Consider the following 16,235-nt stretch of genomic DNA (forward strand, 5'->3'; position numbering starts at 1 on the left):
GGTGTCCCGTGCAAATAGTTATTCCGTCTCTCTCCGGTAGCGAGAATTCCCGATGGATTTTTGGGGCCCCAGCCGGGGAAGCTGGCTGCATAGCCGAACATGCCTCGGAGGATCGGAGTGTAAATCCTCTAGTTGGAGCAGATCGTCTGCCGGCTGCAAGGCTGTTTCCGGCCGGTTGAGGCCCGTGGCGCAGCTTCTTTGCTTGTTGACGATGGTGATGGTCGTGGTGATGGTCGTGGTGATGGTGACACTGGGGGTGATAGTGGGATTGGTGGGGGTCTGCCGATGGAGTGCAGCTGCCCGTGGGGAGCTGTAGATGAGGGTACCTATTTCGTAAAAATTCTCCATGCGCCGAACTCCCGCGCCGATGCTTGCGGCCGTATTGATGCTGTCAAACATTGGGGGTAAACGCGGGATACGGATATCGAGATGGTATGTGCTACCACCGCCAAACTCCGCACGAAAAAAACACCTGCTGTCACAGGCTGAAGTCAATGTGGCGATGGATGGATGGGGAAGCGGATCGAAGACCTCATGTGAAGTAATATGCGGAGTTCTGCAGGCAGAGTGGCATCCATCCATCGCATCATCACCACCACCACCATTATCACCATGATCATCGCGGCGAGCTTCACCTCTATGGTTGCTCTAGGTGGGGAGTTGATCCCTGCGATGCCGCCATTTTAATTCTGCTAGACAAACAACCACCACCACCAGCACCCAACCTACCACGACCACTACCCAAACTAACCCCTCCTTCCTTGGAGCCATGCACCCACATGTATGCGTAGAGGAGAGTTGTCCGCCGTCGTCGCCGAGCTTATTTACCCCACCATCCACATCATCTCCTCCTCTTCCTTAAGATAAACCCCATCCCACCCTCAATCCAACAATCAACACAGCCCCTCAGCTTCTCTTCATCACCTCATACCCACTTCCCATTCTTCATCCATAACTCCTACTACCGTCAAAATGGTCAAAGCTGGTACGTTCATATCCACCGGATGCGGAGGGAGGATGCGTGCTGCCATCATCGCGGGCGGTTGACTGACGCGCAAAACAGCTGTCCTCGGTGCTGCTGGTGGAATCGGCCAGGTAAACGACGAAGACCCCTCTTTACCCCTCAGTGGGACAAGGCAGGGGCAACGGTTTATTGACACGGTGTAACCATCTGTAGCCTCTGTCCCTCCTCCTCAAGGCCAGTCCCCTCATCGACGAGCTGGCCCTCTACGATGTTGTGAACACCCCCGGTGTCGCGGCCGATCTTTCCCACATTGCCTCCCCGGCTGTAAGTTTGCCCCGAAGAATCAACATCCATCTCCCCCGCGTCCAGGACTGACAGTTTTCGCCGCCCGCCGTAGGTCACCACCGGATACCTCCCCAAGGACGACGGACTGCAAAAGACCCTCGAGGGATGTGACATCGTTGTGATCCCCGCCGGCCTTCCCCGCAAGCCCGGTATGACCAGAGATGAGCTCTTCACCAAGAACGCCGGAATTGTCGCCGCCCTGATCACCGGTGTCGCCAAGTGGTGCCCCAAGGCCTACGTCCTGGTCATCTCCAACCCTGTCAACTCCACCGTTCCCATCGCCGCCGAGGTGCTGAAGGCCCACAACGTCTTCGACGCCCGCAAGCTCTTCGGTGTCACCACCCTGGATGTCGTTCGTGCTTCCACCTTCACCGCCGAGCTTACCGGCGAGAAGGACCCCCGGAAACTCACCATCCCCGTCGTCGGTGGACACAGTGGTGACACTATTGTTCCTCTGTTGAGCCTGGCTACTCCTTCTGTCTCGATCCCCGATGACAAGATTGAGGCTTTGATCAAGAGTGAGCCATACACCCCCCACTCCACCGTCAAGCTCCATCGGCTAACAAACCCCAGGAATCCAATTCGGTGGTGACGAGGTCGTTAAGGCCAAGGATGGCGCTGGATCCGCCACTTTGTCCATGGCTTACGCTGGTTACCGCTTCGCCGAGGCTGTTCTCAAGGCCGACAAGGGTGAGACCGGTATCGTCGAGCCTTCATTCGTCTACCTTCCCGGTGTTCCCGGTGGAGACGAGATCTTGAAGGCAGTTGGTGGTTTGGAGTACTTCGCCGTTCCGATTGAGCTCGGAGTATGTATCCCACTTTTCAGGAATCCTTCCTTCCATCCGCTAATACTCGATGTGTGCAACAGCCCGGTGGTGTCGTCAAGGCCACCAACCCTCTGGGCAAGGCCTCGGACGCCGAGAAGAAGCTATTGGAGGTTGCTATTGCTGGCCTCAAGGGCAACATCTCCAAGGGTGTCGAGTTCGCCCAGGCCTCCAGTGCAAAGTTGTAATCCCAACTTGGTTCGCTTGTTTCGAGTGTGTAAATCAAACAAAAGCTGATGATGATTCGGTTGTGATGTACAGTTAATCAATCAATCCTGCGCACAATCCTTTTTCCTCTCTCTTTTTTCCTGCATCGGTCTCAACGGCGGGTTCGGATGAAACAGTTGCATGATACCAAAGTTTTTTTGTTGAGGAGGAAGATGGAAAGGTGAGGGGAAACGGTGGATGGTATTTGCTGCTTGAGTTCTTACATGGCAATAACGATATCAAATAAAAAAGTCATTGCGCCAGTCGCCAGTTCCATGCAATATCAAGATGAAGAAAACAAACAAAACCGTGAAGTGTGACAGTGACAAATTTGTGGTTCGCAGCAGCAGCAGTAGTAGGCAGAGTATAGCTGTAGCTGAGTTCCCCCTCTCGTCCCGCCTCCGTCTATACCGCCGATCTCCCGGAGATGGTCTCGATCTTGAAGGTTGCTGTCGGTAGCTCTGTCGTTTCGGCTTGCACGCTTGCATTGACTCCCATGTTTGCCAGCGCGCCTCTGACGATGCCGCAGGGAAACCATAGAAACTGAAATACCCGTCAGCACCATCTCCTCCTCCTCCTCCACTTGCGCCACAGGTAGGATATTCTTACAGGTTGTGCTTTCAACACGGCATTCCCGCCCGCTTCGGTACTCATCCGGGAAAACGGCCGGAACGCATTATCCGTCAAAACGTAGACCCCCTTTTTCACGTCCGTCCATCATCAGCGGAGGCCAGGCAAGGAAAGCAGGCTCGGCGACGGAGGACGAGAGGAGGGCGGGAGGACATCATCATACCCTATGGTTCGTCTTGAGATTATCGATCTGCTTCCGGAACACAATCATCCACAGGTCCTTGCAGATGAACTTTATTACATCGAGCGTCTCGACCATTCTTGCGCGGTCCCTCGAGAACCTATTCTCTCCCGCCCATCATCAGCACTCGCCCTCCCCTCCCTCCTCCCCTCCTTCGCAACGTACGCACCTCTCCACGAGCCCCTGCCCAACCTTGAACCCCAGCTGCTCAAGCCGGTAGAACATAGCCTCGCGCTGCTCCTCCTCGTCGGCGGTGGCCTCGCCATCGCCCCCCTCGCCGTCGCCCCCCTCCCCCCCGGCGCTCGTAGAGTGGAGCGCGAGCCGTCGTGCCAAAGGCACGATCTCGATCAGCAGTAGGTCGAGCGCGGAGCTGTTGAGGAATGTCGCGTTCGGGTCGGACGCGCTGAATGGCGGGAGCGGGGCGTCGAATGACATCGTTAAAGGGCGGGCGGGTGGGCGGCGCGTCGTGGGAGGTTGCTGGGGGGTGCTGGGGGGCGCTGGGGGGTGCTTGTTGGGTTGGGGTGCGAGTACGGGAGTGGGAGGTGGGCGAGAGATGCGCTAGATAGCTGGGTAGGGATGGTGGTTAGAGGTTAGAGCTTCATGGGCAAGGACGAGATGCATATTTATGTATCATATGCATACGCTGCCATGATGTCCCATCCTAAGTATGAAAGCATCAACCACATTATCCTGCCTACGACATAGATAACTACACCTTCCACTTCGCATCTTCACCATCCCAGCCCCGGGCGGCACGTTGATAAAATTGTCCCCGCGCACCGGCACCTCGCATCACTCGGACATGAGATTGAGCTCCCGCCGATTCTCCATATTTCCCCTTCGACGGTTACCGTCGATAGCTAACGCTCCCCCGATTCCCCGTCCCCCCGATGCTCTGCTATCTATGGAAACCTCAACCGTCCGCTTCCTCTTCGCCGGAGCATCGGGGGTATGTAGTTAGGGCGGAGACATTTGGGTAGTTACCTATCGAGTGATGGCGATTCTCGCCGCATTTACTCGATCAAAGCTATCTATTGGTGCGAGACCATCGTTCCTGGAGTTGCTTGTTTCTAAGGACCTATGTAGATCGAGCCGAAGGTGGAACGCTTGATGGACTACATACTGGTATATGGAATACCACCATCCACAAAGCCTGTAGCCTGTAGGTAGCCGAAACTTCACAACAGCGGCTCAGGTATGGTACATAGTCGAGGTGCGTAGAGTACAGACATACCCAAAGGTATGATACCCCCTACATGTCCGGGGCGTATGTAAATTTGTTGCACTGCAAAGTATGCCCGATTGGGAGGCAGCAGTGCGCACTACGCGACCACACAGCTCACTGTCTGGATCAGTCTGGTTGCAGCAGTCACGGTTGCTAGGTACCATGACAGTCGCCATCGCTGCCTCTGACCCACTGTACTTCAAACATCATCGGTGCCAATACCAGAGAAAGGAGCAACAGCGCTGATACAGAGGTTGTGGGGCCGGGACTCGAGTCACAATTTACAAACAAGCAGCCAGGTTGCAGGCGGGCCTCCGGCAGACTCTACTACGCCGAGAGCGGCGGCGGACTCTACTACCTACTACCTACACTGCCAAATGTTTACAAAAGCTTCGGGAGAAGGGAAGTAGAGATGTCCGCCGCTGGATACGTAATGGTAGAGAGCCTGTTTCTACTGACTTACTCCACACAAGTTGCTCTCCGGAAGAGTCCACTCGCGGAACGCTTTTGGTATCACTCGTTGCCAGTTTTTTCTGCATCGGTCCAGATTGGGGGTAACTTGGTGCGGTACAGCAAATTTACAAACGCCGGACATGTAGGGGATACCAGTATATATCCACACCCGTACCGGCGAAACTTACAATCAATCAATATCACTCGCTTTACGAATGATATTTCATGTAGTGAGTTTCGAGCACCCGTAACGAAACACTTCTGCGTTGGCTCGAAAACCACGTTCATTGTGGGGGAGGGGGTTAGCTGGTGCCGGAGAATCAGTCGAATCTCATTTGTCGGTACATACCTACATCCATACGCTGCCTAGCATTCGAGCACCCAGGAGCAGTTGCTCACGTTTTGGGACCTGTGTATGGACCGGCGAACGGCGGACGGCGGACGGCAACCAGTCGTTCCCACGGCCCTGTAAACGCAGAGTTAACTGGCCGATGTTGGGAACAGCGGGAATGCCGCTGTGGTCTGGTACTTGGGCTATGGTACTTGCAGGTATCGGCACTACATACCGGTATTGCCTGCCCTGGGTCCCTCCCCCGCCAGCAAAAAAACCAAACTTCAAGCAGCCAAGTATCTATACAACGCGGCCAAAAATCAAAAGTAGTGATGTCCGCAGGATTCGAACCTGCGCGGATTGCTCCACTAGCACCTGAAGCTAGCGCCTTAGACCACTCGGCCAGAACACCTTGTTAATGATTAGCCTGAGCTACACAATATGAGCCATCCTCCAACGACATCTATCAAATGGCCAAAGCGAGTTGAGAGCAACGGCGCCGGAGACCATTAAGAGCGGGAGAAAAGAACGAGTCGTTCGTGGGCACAGTTCAGCACAGTTCGAAAGACATTTATTCTTTGAGTAGGTACATCATCACTCCACAACTCGAACATCCTCCCTCCCTCGCTGTATCGCTCCTGCTGACCGCTTTCTACCGCCTCACCACGCATTATCCCGTCAAGACCGCGGCACGGTCTAAGGACCCGAGTTGAGTTTCTAACAAGCGGCGGCGGCGATGGAGACCCATGGCTTAATTTCGTAGTACCCATCTTTCAACGTACCTCGCTCATTCATCCCTCTACCGGGACACTAGTGTGAAGGATATGTACAAGACTAAAAAAGCAAAGCAAACAACCTTTTTCCCAAGTTCCCTGGTAATTCCCCTTTCTATCACGCAATCGCAAAATACAAAATGACGGGAGAGCCTGACTAATACACATGGTCTTCAGGAAAAAAGTATGTGGCGTTCGTTGAATTGAAGGAGAAAAGTAATTGCCGGTCCGTCGCGGTTCCGCTCAAGGGGGCAGTTGTGATTGGTCAAAGTTAAAACTACTAAGCTATGGTTCGCAGGCAGGCAGGCAAGGCAACACTCTGTCTGATGAAGTGATACATTGCGGAAACCCGAAAATGTGAAAGAGAAAACGGCTGGCGCAGATGATGCTACAAATGGACACTGAATAGATCAGTGGCGGCGAATGCTCGGCCGCAGTTGGGGCACTTTCGAGACCGGGAAGCGATCCGTTCGTCGGCACACTGTCTGCAAAACACATGCCCACAGGTCCGGATAGCAGTGTTCTTGAAGCGGCCTCGGCATACTGCGCAAAGAGCGATTTGCTGCACACAAGTTAGCACGTAGCACTGCACCTCAAGGATCGAAATGACTCACCCGTAAAGCTTCCAACTGGCTATTTTCACTCTCAACAGGCTTGTTACTACTTTCCAACGCTCTCTCCGTCTCGTCGATCTTGACATGAAGCTTCTCGATCTCGATCTCCGCATCCCTACGGTTGGCCGACTCCTTGGCCAACGAAGAGTCACGGCTCCTGAGCGATGCGTTCAACGTCTCCAGCTGGGATTTCAGAGAGTCGATTGTGTTGGACTGTTCGGAAATCTTGGACTGCATCTCGCGGTTCTTCAGAAGTAGGGCCTGATTGTTGTGCTTCATCTCGGACAGTTGTTTCTCCAGGCTGGACTGCATCACATGTTAGAAAGAGAAATTTGGGACAAGCTCAGAGGGTTGAAGGATACCATCAAGTCGCGAACTTTCTTCTCGGCATCCTTGAGCTGGGTGATGATCTCGGTACTCTTGGAGTTTTGGCTCTTGATAGCCCGGTTCTCCAGCATCAATCCTTCCTTAGACTTCATGGCAGCGAAGTACTTGGAGTCTGCCTTGTTTTTCTGTGACAAGGAATCAGTCAGCGATGTCAATTTTAGCATTGCACTTCTGCTCCATACCTCTGCAAGTAGCCGCCTGAGCTTCTCCTCGGTCTCCACCAGATGTGCCACTTTCTTGTTGCTCAACTCGTGCGCCTTTTTAAAAGCTTGTTCCAAACCGGGTAGCTCCTGCGCTAGCACCTTGTATGCCTTTTCCAGCTGTTCGTGCTTTTGTTTCAGCTGCGGCAAGTCCAGATCCGAAGTGTTGACAGCGCTTGGCTGCGTATCCAAGTCTAGCTCCGCTTGTAATCGCTCCACCTCGAGTTCCAGCGAGGCGATCCTTGCCGCCCTAACTTCGGCAAGCTCGCTCACTTCTTTCGACGCAGAGAGCTTTGCCTCTTCCTTTGCTCTTCTCAGAGCTTGGTCTTGCAACAAATCGTCTCTTGCGCCCCGTATCCGAGCAAGATCGGCTTCCGTCTTCGACAGCTGATTTGCGACCTCGTCGAGGACGCCCTTCTGCTCCTCTAGTATCCTATCCTTGAAAGCCGACCGGTCCGACTCCAGTCCTTCAATCTTCTCGCTGAATTCCTTGTTGAGAGCCTCGATGTGGTTATACCGTGTTGCGATGTCTTCTAGCCGAACCTTGAGGTTCTTGTATGCGTCACAGTTCCCAATGTCGTCTTCCGTCAACCTCCCAAACTAGATGCGAGCCGCGCGATCAGCCATGAACGGGTAGCTACTCGAGGGGTCGCGGGAGCAGTGCGTACCTTGATCGTGAAGGTGGTAACCTGGTCCGAGAGACGGGCGTTATCGGCCTGCAATTGCTGAATTTCTTCTTTCTGTTTGCTAGCGATCGCTTGCGCCTCCTTCCGGGCTTGTTCCACGTCTGCAAAATGTCCCTCCGCCATCTTCGCGCTGATTTCACGATCTCTGGCCGATTGCTGTTCGTCGGTCATGGGACTGTCCTTCTGCTCCGGTCCTGAGCTCGAATGGAACATAGCTTGACGTTCGATTTTCGCAAGGGTCTGGCTCTTGAGACGATCGACCTTCTTCTCGGCGGTGAGGTATTTCACTGTCGCTTCCGTTAGGCGCGCACCCGCGCTCTCCACCTCCTTCTCCAATCGAGCGATTTCAACTTTGTTTGCCTGCTCATTCACGAGAAGCTCGCGAATTCTGGCCTGCATTTCGTCGATCCGCTCCGATTCTTCTTTGAAGTGTGCGCCTGATTTGATTGCTCCGAACAGCTCGGTCAATGACTTCGTTATGTGATTCCGCTTTTCCTTGAGGTGATCGGCGAAGGAAGCCACATCGTCGAATAGCAAGGACGACGGGAATTCGGTCGAAGCTGCGCACTTGTCGTTAACCTCCGCATGTCCCTCCATTGTGCGCATCTCATCGCGAGCTACACAGCGATCCTTACCTCCGTTCTGATACGTGCTAGAGCCGCTGTCAGGTGTTCCGGCGAGAATTCTGACTTCGTCGAGGAGCTGTCGTCAAACACTCAGTCAATAACACACAAAGGGAGCCTGCGGAGAGGGAGGGCTAAGGTACCTGAGTCCACCACGCGTCCACTATCCGGAGGTGATCGTCATGATAAACAGACTTCTTGTCAAGCTCCTCCACTCGACTCTCCAAAATGTTCCGTTCTCGCTTGTATTCCTGCATCTGACGCCATATCGCTTCTTTTTGAAAATGCTATTGTAGGGGAGAGGTGTACTTGTCAGTCCTGTCGACGTCTCAATATGCTGTCGAGCCTCGCGGAGCCGCATGCCACGCGCCGCGTGCAGGGGACTGGGTACGGGAATACATACGATCACATCTTCTTGACTCTGAGGTACCTGATGACTGTTCTGCGGCTGCGAGGAATGAACAGCTTGACGTTTGTAAGGGGGATGGGCATCCTCAGTTGGGTCGTGGGGAACTGATCGCTTTCGGTCTTCCATGACGACGACAGAAGAGCCTCGCATGAGAAAGCTAGGGGCGGACGATGCAGCCTGCTGGCGACGCGACTAAGGGGCTAGGAACGAGCTTCAAAGGGGATTGGTGTGAAAGAGTGAGGATGTGGCGGAAGGTAGAAGAGGGAGGAGGTAGAGGAGGCGCGAGTCGAGAGGGTAGACGAAGGGCTTCAAAGTCAAATAAGACTATTGTGTAAGTTGGCTAGTCTTGGGGGAGTTGAGTGCTATGTCGGAAGAGAAACAGTCGTAGCTATGTTCTGACGAGCAGCGACCGGTGACAGCGACCGTGTTTGTTGATGATTGTGTTTGGTGTAGGGGTTATCGTATGAAGTTTCTTCGGAGGTGGAGGTGGAGTGTAAGGAAGGAGAAGAGGAGTTGGTGGTGTCGGGTGGTGTTGGTAGAGTAGTGGGTTTACAGTTGAGTCGAGTTGCGTTGAAGGTGATGGTAAAGAAGGGTGAGGCTTTGATTCGAGAAGGCTTGGTGCGCGGTCTGCGGCTTTGCTTCTTAGTAGCGGCTTTCTCTCACACGACCAATCCTCTCCCGCTCTTTCTTCTGATGTTCTCTTTTCCGTACACAGGCCCACTCACGCTGTCGCTTCTTGGTTGGACGGTCTTAGAATTGCCAACAACAAAAATTATAACCGTGTCGGCGCAAGTGATGGTGTGTAATGGTGGCGCGTAGGGTCTTTGGGTGCTTTGCTGCCGAGAAGGAGACTGGAAGAGATGCGTTCATCGAAGAGCCGCATGATTTCTGGGCACGTGACATCATCGCTGAGCTCAAGTCCCCTCACGGTGCGTGACCCCGGCCATGAGGAAAACGGAGTAATCCTTCCCTTCCTACAGAATCGACATCGTCCAAAGCCAACCGTCCCTTTGATCGATCCACTCCCGATGACTGCGAGCATGTTTTCGGAATCACACGTAAATAGTTCACTCCCTGAGACGGCGCTCGGAGTAAGCCCACGGCCAGCGAAACGGACGGAGCCAGTCGGAGGTCGAGGCGGTATCGGATCCGCCGCAGGATGTCGAGACGCAGTTCATGTTTCTAACCGAGATACACCGGATTCTTGTAGCGGTTCCACCACGGGGAACATCACCAAGTTGAAGGAAGTGTTATTAGCGTTTCCGGAAGGAGTTGCACAGGATCAGGAGCAAGATCGGCAAACCGAAAAGTGTTGGTCGGCACGGGGGTGTGGAATGCGAGTAGAGTACCTCGTACGGTGGGCTCAGTAACGGCTCCTCTCGGTCCCGTTAGTGGGATCGCCCTTGGTGATTCGGAGAATGAAGTAGATGAAAGGGGCAAGCAGGAGGGAAACGGACTGACCGAAGCACATCAGTGATTGGGGGTAACGGGAGTCTTCGGTATGGTCCATACCTTGATATTACCTCCCGACTCTCGCCACGGATATTATTGTTGACTGGATGAGAACATTGGCGGAGGTGGGGGCGGGTAGCAGAGCTGGACCTGTCAAACTGAGGCCGCATATAGCTACCTGGACGGAGTGTACTATCTCCAGAGTAAATCGGCGAAATCATGACCTATTTTAAAGACGATCTTACAATCCGAGTTGTAATTGAGAAAAGTGGATAAAGTTTGTGTCAAAAAAGAAGTGAGTGACCTAGGTGGGGGGTGGTGGTTGAATCGAGAACACCCGAAAGGCATTGAAGCCGCAACTAAAACCGCCGTCCATTACAACGCACGAAAACATGTAAGGAATTCCCCACAAGCTCGTTGATATTGATTGCAATTGACCGCAAGCTCGTTGATATTGATTGCAATTGACCACAGGCAAAGCTAGCAGACGGAATTGAAAGTATTGACATCTGTCGGCATCTCCGACAGCGATGCGCATCTCCCACCATCTACCTAATGTACATTCCTGTGTAGATCTGCGTGATGGCGAACTACCTGTGCGGTGACGCACAATCGTGGGGATTAACCGCTCAAGGAGAGTACCCACATGTAAAAGGCTGCAGAGATTGGTCATTGGAATACAAAAAGACCTGTGCAAAGAACCTGCATTGTCCTGATCGCTCAAACCAAAACACTTTGGATCCAATCCTCCAACATTTACCTGCAAAATACATTGGTCATGGCATACGGCTCTGGGTACCTCCGCTGCTCGTCTGACCAGAGACTTTAACGGAGGATGGGACGTTGTTGCTGTAGGGTGAGGGGTTGTGATGGACTTCTGCGGGGGATGGGCATTGACTACATAAGCTCGGATGTGGCTTTGTTCACTGGCAAATGTGGCTGTTCTTACCCGGAATGTGACACGCTAATTCACCGGCGACCGCCAGCTGCGAGTCATGCGCGAATTGCCCCGCCTAAACCCGCCGTCGATTTGAACTGCGAAACAACCCAACTCAACGACACCACTCCCAAACACACCTCCAACCGCATCGCATGTACAAATATCCCCACCTTAACCGTCATCCCGTTTCTCCTACAAGATGAGCTCTGTCGTCAGTATGTCTTCCTCAATCCGTCTCGGGTCACCGAAAGTGAACTCTCCCCCGGCGCGCATCTCTTCTAACCAAACTCCTCTCCAGACAAATCAAAAAATAAGTTTGCGCCCAAGGCCAAAGTGCGCATCCGTGCCGTAGCCTCCAACACATCGTCTGCAGCCGAATCCACTCCCTCGGTCTCGTCCACCCCCGCGCCCGCGCCCACACCCACGCCGACTCCCGCGCCCGTGTCCAAGCCGCTACAGGTCACGGTAGATGTTCTTCTACCAGCTCCTCCTGCTCCCGAAGCTAGCGAATTCCCTCCAACGCCCATATCACAACCCTCTCCCTACGACTACGATGGTGTTTCAACACCTTCCGAACCTCGAAACTTGGGGATTCCGATGCTAGAGGGCGAGACTATTGTCGTCCGACAGTCTGTGCCGCCGCAACCGGTAGATGAGACTGAGGCGCCAGTGCGACAGTCCACAGAGAACGATCGCGGCGTATTGGTGAATGGGGGGATTCCGCAGCTGAAAGACGATGGTATTGATTGGACGGGCGCGACACAGGTTGGGCAGGCAGTGGAGAAGGCAAAGACCACAACCAAAGAAAATCCAAAGCCCAAGGAAACGCAGAAAGAAACCGAGGACGTGGCTATAGACTTGAGTGATTCTATGGAGGAGACAGAGGGAGAGGCCACCGAGACGGTTGCCAAGAAACTCTGTACTCGGAAGGCTCCAACTGTGTCGCGAAAGCGGAAGGTTGCTGCATCTCCGGCAACCCCGGTTATAGATGCGGGTGCATCACCGGAGGGTAGCCGCCGGCCTATCCGTGCAAAGGCACATAATCCCCAGGCACAAGATGCGGAGCTGGACGACGACGAGGACGAGGATGATCCTATGGACGACATCATGGCGAGAGCGTTTGAGCCAGAGGACGAATCCGAGGGAGATGAATACGTGGCGGAGGAGGGGAATGAGCGGCAGCCGAAAAAGAACAAACCAGCGGCAAAGAAGACAAAAGCAAAGGCGAAGGCGAAGGAGCCGAAGGAGAAGGCTCCCCGCAAACCCCGCGCACCTAGGAAACCGAAAGAGCCGGGTGAACGTAGGACGCGTCGTGCGAAAACACCCGAGGATGCAGAAGAGCGAACGATTGAGGAGGGTGTAGTCAAAATGAAGGACCTTTGCTCGGACTTGAAAATGGGCAGGAAGTCGAAACGACTCAAGGAGCTCGAGGCCACAGACTGGACTGAAGTTGCCCGGAAGCAAGTCGCACTTCGAACCCAGATTGCGGAACAGAGTGCAAGGGGAGAGATAGTTGCCGAGACTGATGAACAGAGACTGGAGAGATTGGCGCAGGCGAATCAGGCTCGCCAGAGCTCGCGGCCTGTGGCAGCACCTCAGATGCGTGTGGTCGATGGTCAGCTAGTACTCGACGAGGAGTCGCTTCACGTCAACCGCCACCAGCGCGATGCCCTCGAGATTGACGAGATGGAGATTGTCGAGGAAAACGTCCATACCCGCATCGTCAACTCGTCCACCTGGAGCAAGCGTGAAAAGGGAGACAGATGGGAGGAAGACTCCACCGAACGGTTCTACGAGGCGCTGTCCATGTTTGGCACCGACTTCGAGATGATCTCCAAACTCTTTCCTGGCCGTAGCAGGCGAATGATCAAGAACAAATTCAACTGCGAAGAGCGCAAAAATCCTGGCAGAATCACGTTGGCTTTTAAGACCCGTGTTACTGTTAGTAAGTTCTAACTATTCCCTTCTTCACTTGCGGATTATCACCACATGCTAATGATGGGGTCGTTTAGACATGGACGAATATGCCGAGCTTGCCGGACAGAAATTCCCCGACCCTCACCAGCTGGAGGAAGAACTGCAACGACTGCGTGACGACCACGAGGCCGAAGCGGATGCCCAGAAGGAGCAGGCTGTTGCTATGGAACGCGAGCGGCAGGATATGGCGAACAAGGCAATGCGAGATGCAGAGGGCGGAATTGGCGTTGTCCAAGAGCAGACTGGACGGAAGAGGAAGAAGAAGAGCTATGATGCTTCGAAGCAAGGAGAGGTGGTCCTTGGCTTGAGTCTCGAAGAGTATGAGCGGGAGCGTCTGCTGTATGCGGATGGCGATTGATGTCATTTCCTCAGCTTTCTTCTGTTGATTTGTACCTTTTACAGTGTCCAATTGTTTCTTTCTTACTTTGGAGTTGGCTGCATCTGTTTTCTTGGGCTATTTGTGCTATGGGGAAACACCATCTGTATTTTTACTGGAGTCGGCTGGGAAAAAGCAATTGAAGCGATGAATTTACACATGATTGATTGCTGTTTCGTCCTGTGGATGCTGCTAGATAAGGGAGAGAGTGTGTGGGAACATCATTATACGGCCTGTATAGACTATGGTGACCTCCTAACATGCTGCCAGACAATACGGCGGATCAGTGTGGATCCATCAGGTAGAATGCGTGATCTTTTGTGAAGCTCGTAGTAACAGAGGAATGGTAGCGCCAGACGCAGGGATTCGCCAAAATGTCGTGTAACAATAAAAGTCCGTGCGATTGTCTTAGAGGAGAATGCAAAAATCTGTTAGTCACGAATCCCATCCACAAGGCTGCCAGCTCACTTCTACTACGCTCTATCTCCGACGGTTCGAATACCGAGGTGTTCAAAGTTTGTTCCCCGTGCTTTTTGAACTCAATCGTAATCGCTGAACTGGTAACCAGATCCGACTCTCCAGATGATGCACCTTCTCCGACCGGCCAGAGCCGTCCAGTCTCTGCGCTCCACCTTCCTTCCCCGCTACTACGCAACGAACGCTAAATACACCAAATATGTGCCTACCTCTGGCTCGTATCCCAAGGGCTTCAACGTTGGCGGTATCCACTGCGGTGTGAAGAAGGATGGCAAGTCACTCGACCTGGCGCTAGTCACCTCCGAGCTCCCGTGCTCGGCTGCGGCAGTGTTCACGAAGAATGTGTTCAAGGCTGCGCCGGTGGTTGCTAGCAGAGCTATGCTCGATGCACGCGGAGGTCAGGGCATCAGGGGCCTGGTCGCCAACAGTGGGTGTGCGAATGCGGTCACTGGTAAGGGAGGAATGGAAGATGCTGAGGCCATGGGAAAGGCTTTGGATCAGCTTCTGGGCGAAGATAAGGCGGCGACAATCGTCATGTCGACTGGTGTTATCGGGCAGCGGTATTTTTCGCCTCTTATTCTCTCTGGAAATGCGCAGGACTGACAATCTGGTGGACCACCAGTCTGCCCATCCAGAAGATCCTGAGTGGGATTCCTACAGCTTTTAAAGAACTCGGACAGTCTCACAATGCCTGGCTCTCGACTGCTAAGGCAATCTGCACCACTGATACCTTCCCCAAGTTCATGTCCCGTAGCTTCACCCTTCCCGGCTCCTCGACCGAATACCGCATCGCGGGTATGGCCAAGGGCGCCGGTATGATTCATCCCAACATGGCGACGCTCCTCGGGTTCATGGCAACGGACGCACCCGTCTCGGCCGAGTCCCTCCAAGGAATCCTCACGCACGCTGTCGAGCGCAGTTTCAACGCCATCTCTGTCGACGGTGACATGAGCACCAACGACACGGTAGCGATTCTTGCCAACGGCGCAGCAGGCGGGGCGACCATCACCGCCGGAAGCGACGCAGAAGCAGCTCTGAAGGACCTCGTCACCAAATTCGCCGAGGATCTCAGCAAGCTCGTTGTTCGCGACGGAGAGGGCGCTACGAAGTTCGTCACCGTTAGCGTCAAGGATGCCAAGTCGTTCGAGGACGCAAAACAGGTCGCCTCTACCATTGCTCGCTCCCCGCTGGTTAAGACTGCACTCTACGGACGCGATGCGAACTGGGGGAGAATCCTGTGTGCTACTGGTTACTCCGGCGTGAAGGGTGTTGTGCCGGAAAAGACCAACGTGTCGTTTATTCCTACTGATGGCAGCAAGGAGCTGAAGCTCCTGGTCAACGGTGAGCCCGAGAATGTGGATGAAGACAGAGCGAGTGAGATCTTGGCCATGGAAGACCTCGAGATCAGGGTCAGCTTGGGATCTGGAGGCGGCCAGGAGGCTGTCTACTACACTTGCGATTTCTCGCATGAATATGTTACGATTGTGAGTTGAATTCACTTCCACCTCAAAGGAAGCAGCTACTGACGTATGTAGAACGGAGACTACCGGACATAACCTAGCAAGCTGGGTGGATGGAAGTAGAGGAACGTGATAGTCGTAATGTTATGGTGATCATGAATTTGAGCGAGCTTCTGCAATGTATGTGACTAGAACGGATTGATGTTCACTGAACTCTCAATTGGACGAGTCATACCTAGTGATAAGGCCGGGGATCTCGAGGCGTTATACATGGCGTGGATAGGCTACGGTACTATGTACAGGCGGCGTGAACTGTGGGACGGGAAGCATGGGATAAACGGATACACGTTCTCAAGTCTTCGGCGTAAGCCAGCTTCCATAACTCAAAGAATCTCTTCAGGTTGGTGAGCTGCTAGCAACGCTTTAATCGCCGTGTGTTTTTCGCTGTCCACATGGAGGCTTCCTTGTCGAATCCGTCTGGCGGAGATGGTCGATAACATTTGAGCTGCCGAGTCAACTCTCTCCAAACGCGGCACCCTCTCGCCTACCAACTTCAATTTCTCTCATAAACCCAGCCTCCGTCTGTGGGTTATCGGAGATCGCACGATCAGGTAAAGGTAGGAACGAGGCTACAGTAGCGGTAACCAACGCGATTGAGCAATATCCAGCCTTGTCAGCGAGTAGCACCATTTCGGCATCAT

At 53.6% G+C, this 16,235-nt stretch overlaps 5 protein-coding genes and 1 non-coding gene across 6 annotated transcripts; 3 read left to right on the plus strand and 3 right to left on the minus strand.

Moving 5' to 3' along the window:
- Positions 1-567: 567 nt before the first annotated feature.
- On the plus strand, positions 568-2,603 carry BZA05DRAFT_392713 (malate dehydrogenase, NAD-dependent). The gene is made up of 6 exons (XM_051483138.1): positions 568-985; positions 1,064-1,095; positions 1,178-1,288; positions 1,362-1,827; positions 1,883-2,115; positions 2,178-2,603. The coding sequence occupies exons 1-6, from the start codon at positions 973-975 to the stop codon at positions 2,319-2,321; spliced, it is 999 nt and encodes a 332-aa protein (XP_051341279.1). The 5' UTR covers positions 568-972; the 3' UTR covers positions 2,322-2,603.
- On the minus strand, positions 2,604-3,754 carry BZA05DRAFT_350878 (transport protein particle component). Its single transcript, XM_051481289.1, has 4 exons — positions 3,321-3,754; positions 3,134-3,251; positions 2,950-3,039; positions 2,604-2,883 (listed from the first exon to the last, which is right to left on the minus strand). Exons 1-4 carry the CDS (start codon positions 3,584-3,586, stop codon positions 2,746-2,748), a joined length of 612 nt encoding a protein of 203 aa, XP_051341280.1. The 5' UTR covers positions 3,587-3,754; the 3' UTR covers positions 2,604-2,745.
- A 1,736-nt stretch (positions 3,755-5,490) lies between these two features.
- Positions 5,491-5,572, minus strand: BZA05DRAFT_t120. Its single transcript has one exon. It is a non-coding gene; the product is annotated as a tRNA-Leu (tRNA).
- Positions 5,573-7,402: 1,830 nt separating this feature from the next.
- On the minus strand, positions 7,403-8,336 carry BZA05DRAFT_251687 (uncharacterized protein). The gene has a single exon (XM_051480033.1). It carries the CDS (start codon positions 8,217-8,219, stop codon positions 7,722-7,724), a length of 498 nt encoding a protein of 165 aa, XP_051341281.1. The 5' UTR covers positions 8,220-8,336; the 3' UTR covers positions 7,403-7,721.
- Positions 8,337-10,958: 2,622 nt separating this feature from the next.
- Positions 10,959-13,766, plus strand: BZA05DRAFT_392731 (uncharacterized protein). The gene is made up of 3 exons (XM_051483139.1): positions 10,959-11,459; positions 11,543-13,189; positions 13,257-13,766. Exons 1-3 carry the CDS (start codon positions 11,444-11,446, stop codon positions 13,577-13,579), a joined length of 1,986 nt encoding a protein of 661 aa, XP_051341282.1. The 5' UTR covers positions 10,959-11,443; the 3' UTR covers positions 13,580-13,766.
- A 253-nt stretch (positions 13,767-14,019) lies between these two features.
- BZA05DRAFT_392734 (arginine biosynthesis protein ArgJ) lies at positions 14,020-15,897 on the plus strand. Its single transcript, XM_051483140.1, has 3 exons — positions 14,020-14,634; positions 14,697-15,558; positions 15,610-15,897. Exons 1-3 carry the CDS (start codon positions 14,180-14,182, stop codon positions 15,628-15,630), a joined length of 1,338 nt encoding a protein of 445 aa, XP_051341283.1. The 5' UTR covers positions 14,020-14,179; the 3' UTR covers positions 15,631-15,897.
- Positions 15,898-16,235: the final 338 nt, after the last annotated feature.

The sequence above is a fragment of the Tricharina praecox genome (assembly GCF_024521635.1).
Source record: "Tricharina praecox strain CBS 144465 chromosome Unknown BZA05scaffold_7, whole genome shotgun sequence".
NCBI lineage: Eukaryota > Fungi > Ascomycota > Pezizomycetes > Pezizales > Pyronemataceae > Tricharina > Tricharina praecox.

Coding starts and splice junctions, on each gene's coding strand:
- BZA05DRAFT_392734 (XM_051483140.1), top strand. CDS start 14,180: ATGATGCACCTTCTCCGACCGGCCAGAGCCGTCCAGTCTCTGCGCTCC. Junction 14,635..14,696: donor ACTGGTGTTATCGGGCAGCG/GTATTTTTCGCC, acceptor GTGGACCACCAG/TCTGCCCATCCAGAAGATCC. Junction 15,559..15,609: donor CGCATGAATATGTTACGATT/GTGAGTTGAATT, acceptor TGACGTATGTAG/AACGGAGACTACCGGACATA.
- BZA05DRAFT_350878 (XM_051481289.1), bottom strand. CDS start 3,586: ATGTCATTCGACGCCCCGCTCCCGCCATTCAGCGCGTCCGACCCGAAC. Junction 3,252..3,320: donor GGGCAGGGGCTCGTGGAGAG/GTGCGTACGTTG, acceptor GGGAGAGAATAG/GTTCTCGAGGGACCGCGCAA. Junction 3,040..3,133: donor ATCTCAAGACGAACCATAGG/GTATGATGATGT, acceptor GACGTGAAAAAG/GGGGTCTACGTTTTGACGGA.
- BZA05DRAFT_251687 (XM_051480033.1), bottom strand. CDS start 8,219: ATGCAGGCCAGAATTCGCGAGCTTCTCGTGAATGAGCAGGCAAACAAA.
- BZA05DRAFT_392731 (XM_051483139.1), top strand. Junction 13,190..13,256: donor TAAGACCCGTGTTACTGTTA/GTAAGTTCTAAC, acceptor GGGGTCGTTTAG/ACATGGACGAATATGCCGAG.
- BZA05DRAFT_392713 (XM_051483138.1), top strand. Junction 1,096..1,177: donor CTGCTGGTGGAATCGGCCAG/GTAAACGACGAA, acceptor AACCATCTGTAG/CCTCTGTCCCTCCTCCTCAA. Junction 2,116..2,177: donor CCGTTCCGATTGAGCTCGGA/GTATGTATCCCA, acceptor TGTGTGCAACAG/CCCGGTGGTGTCGTCAAGGC.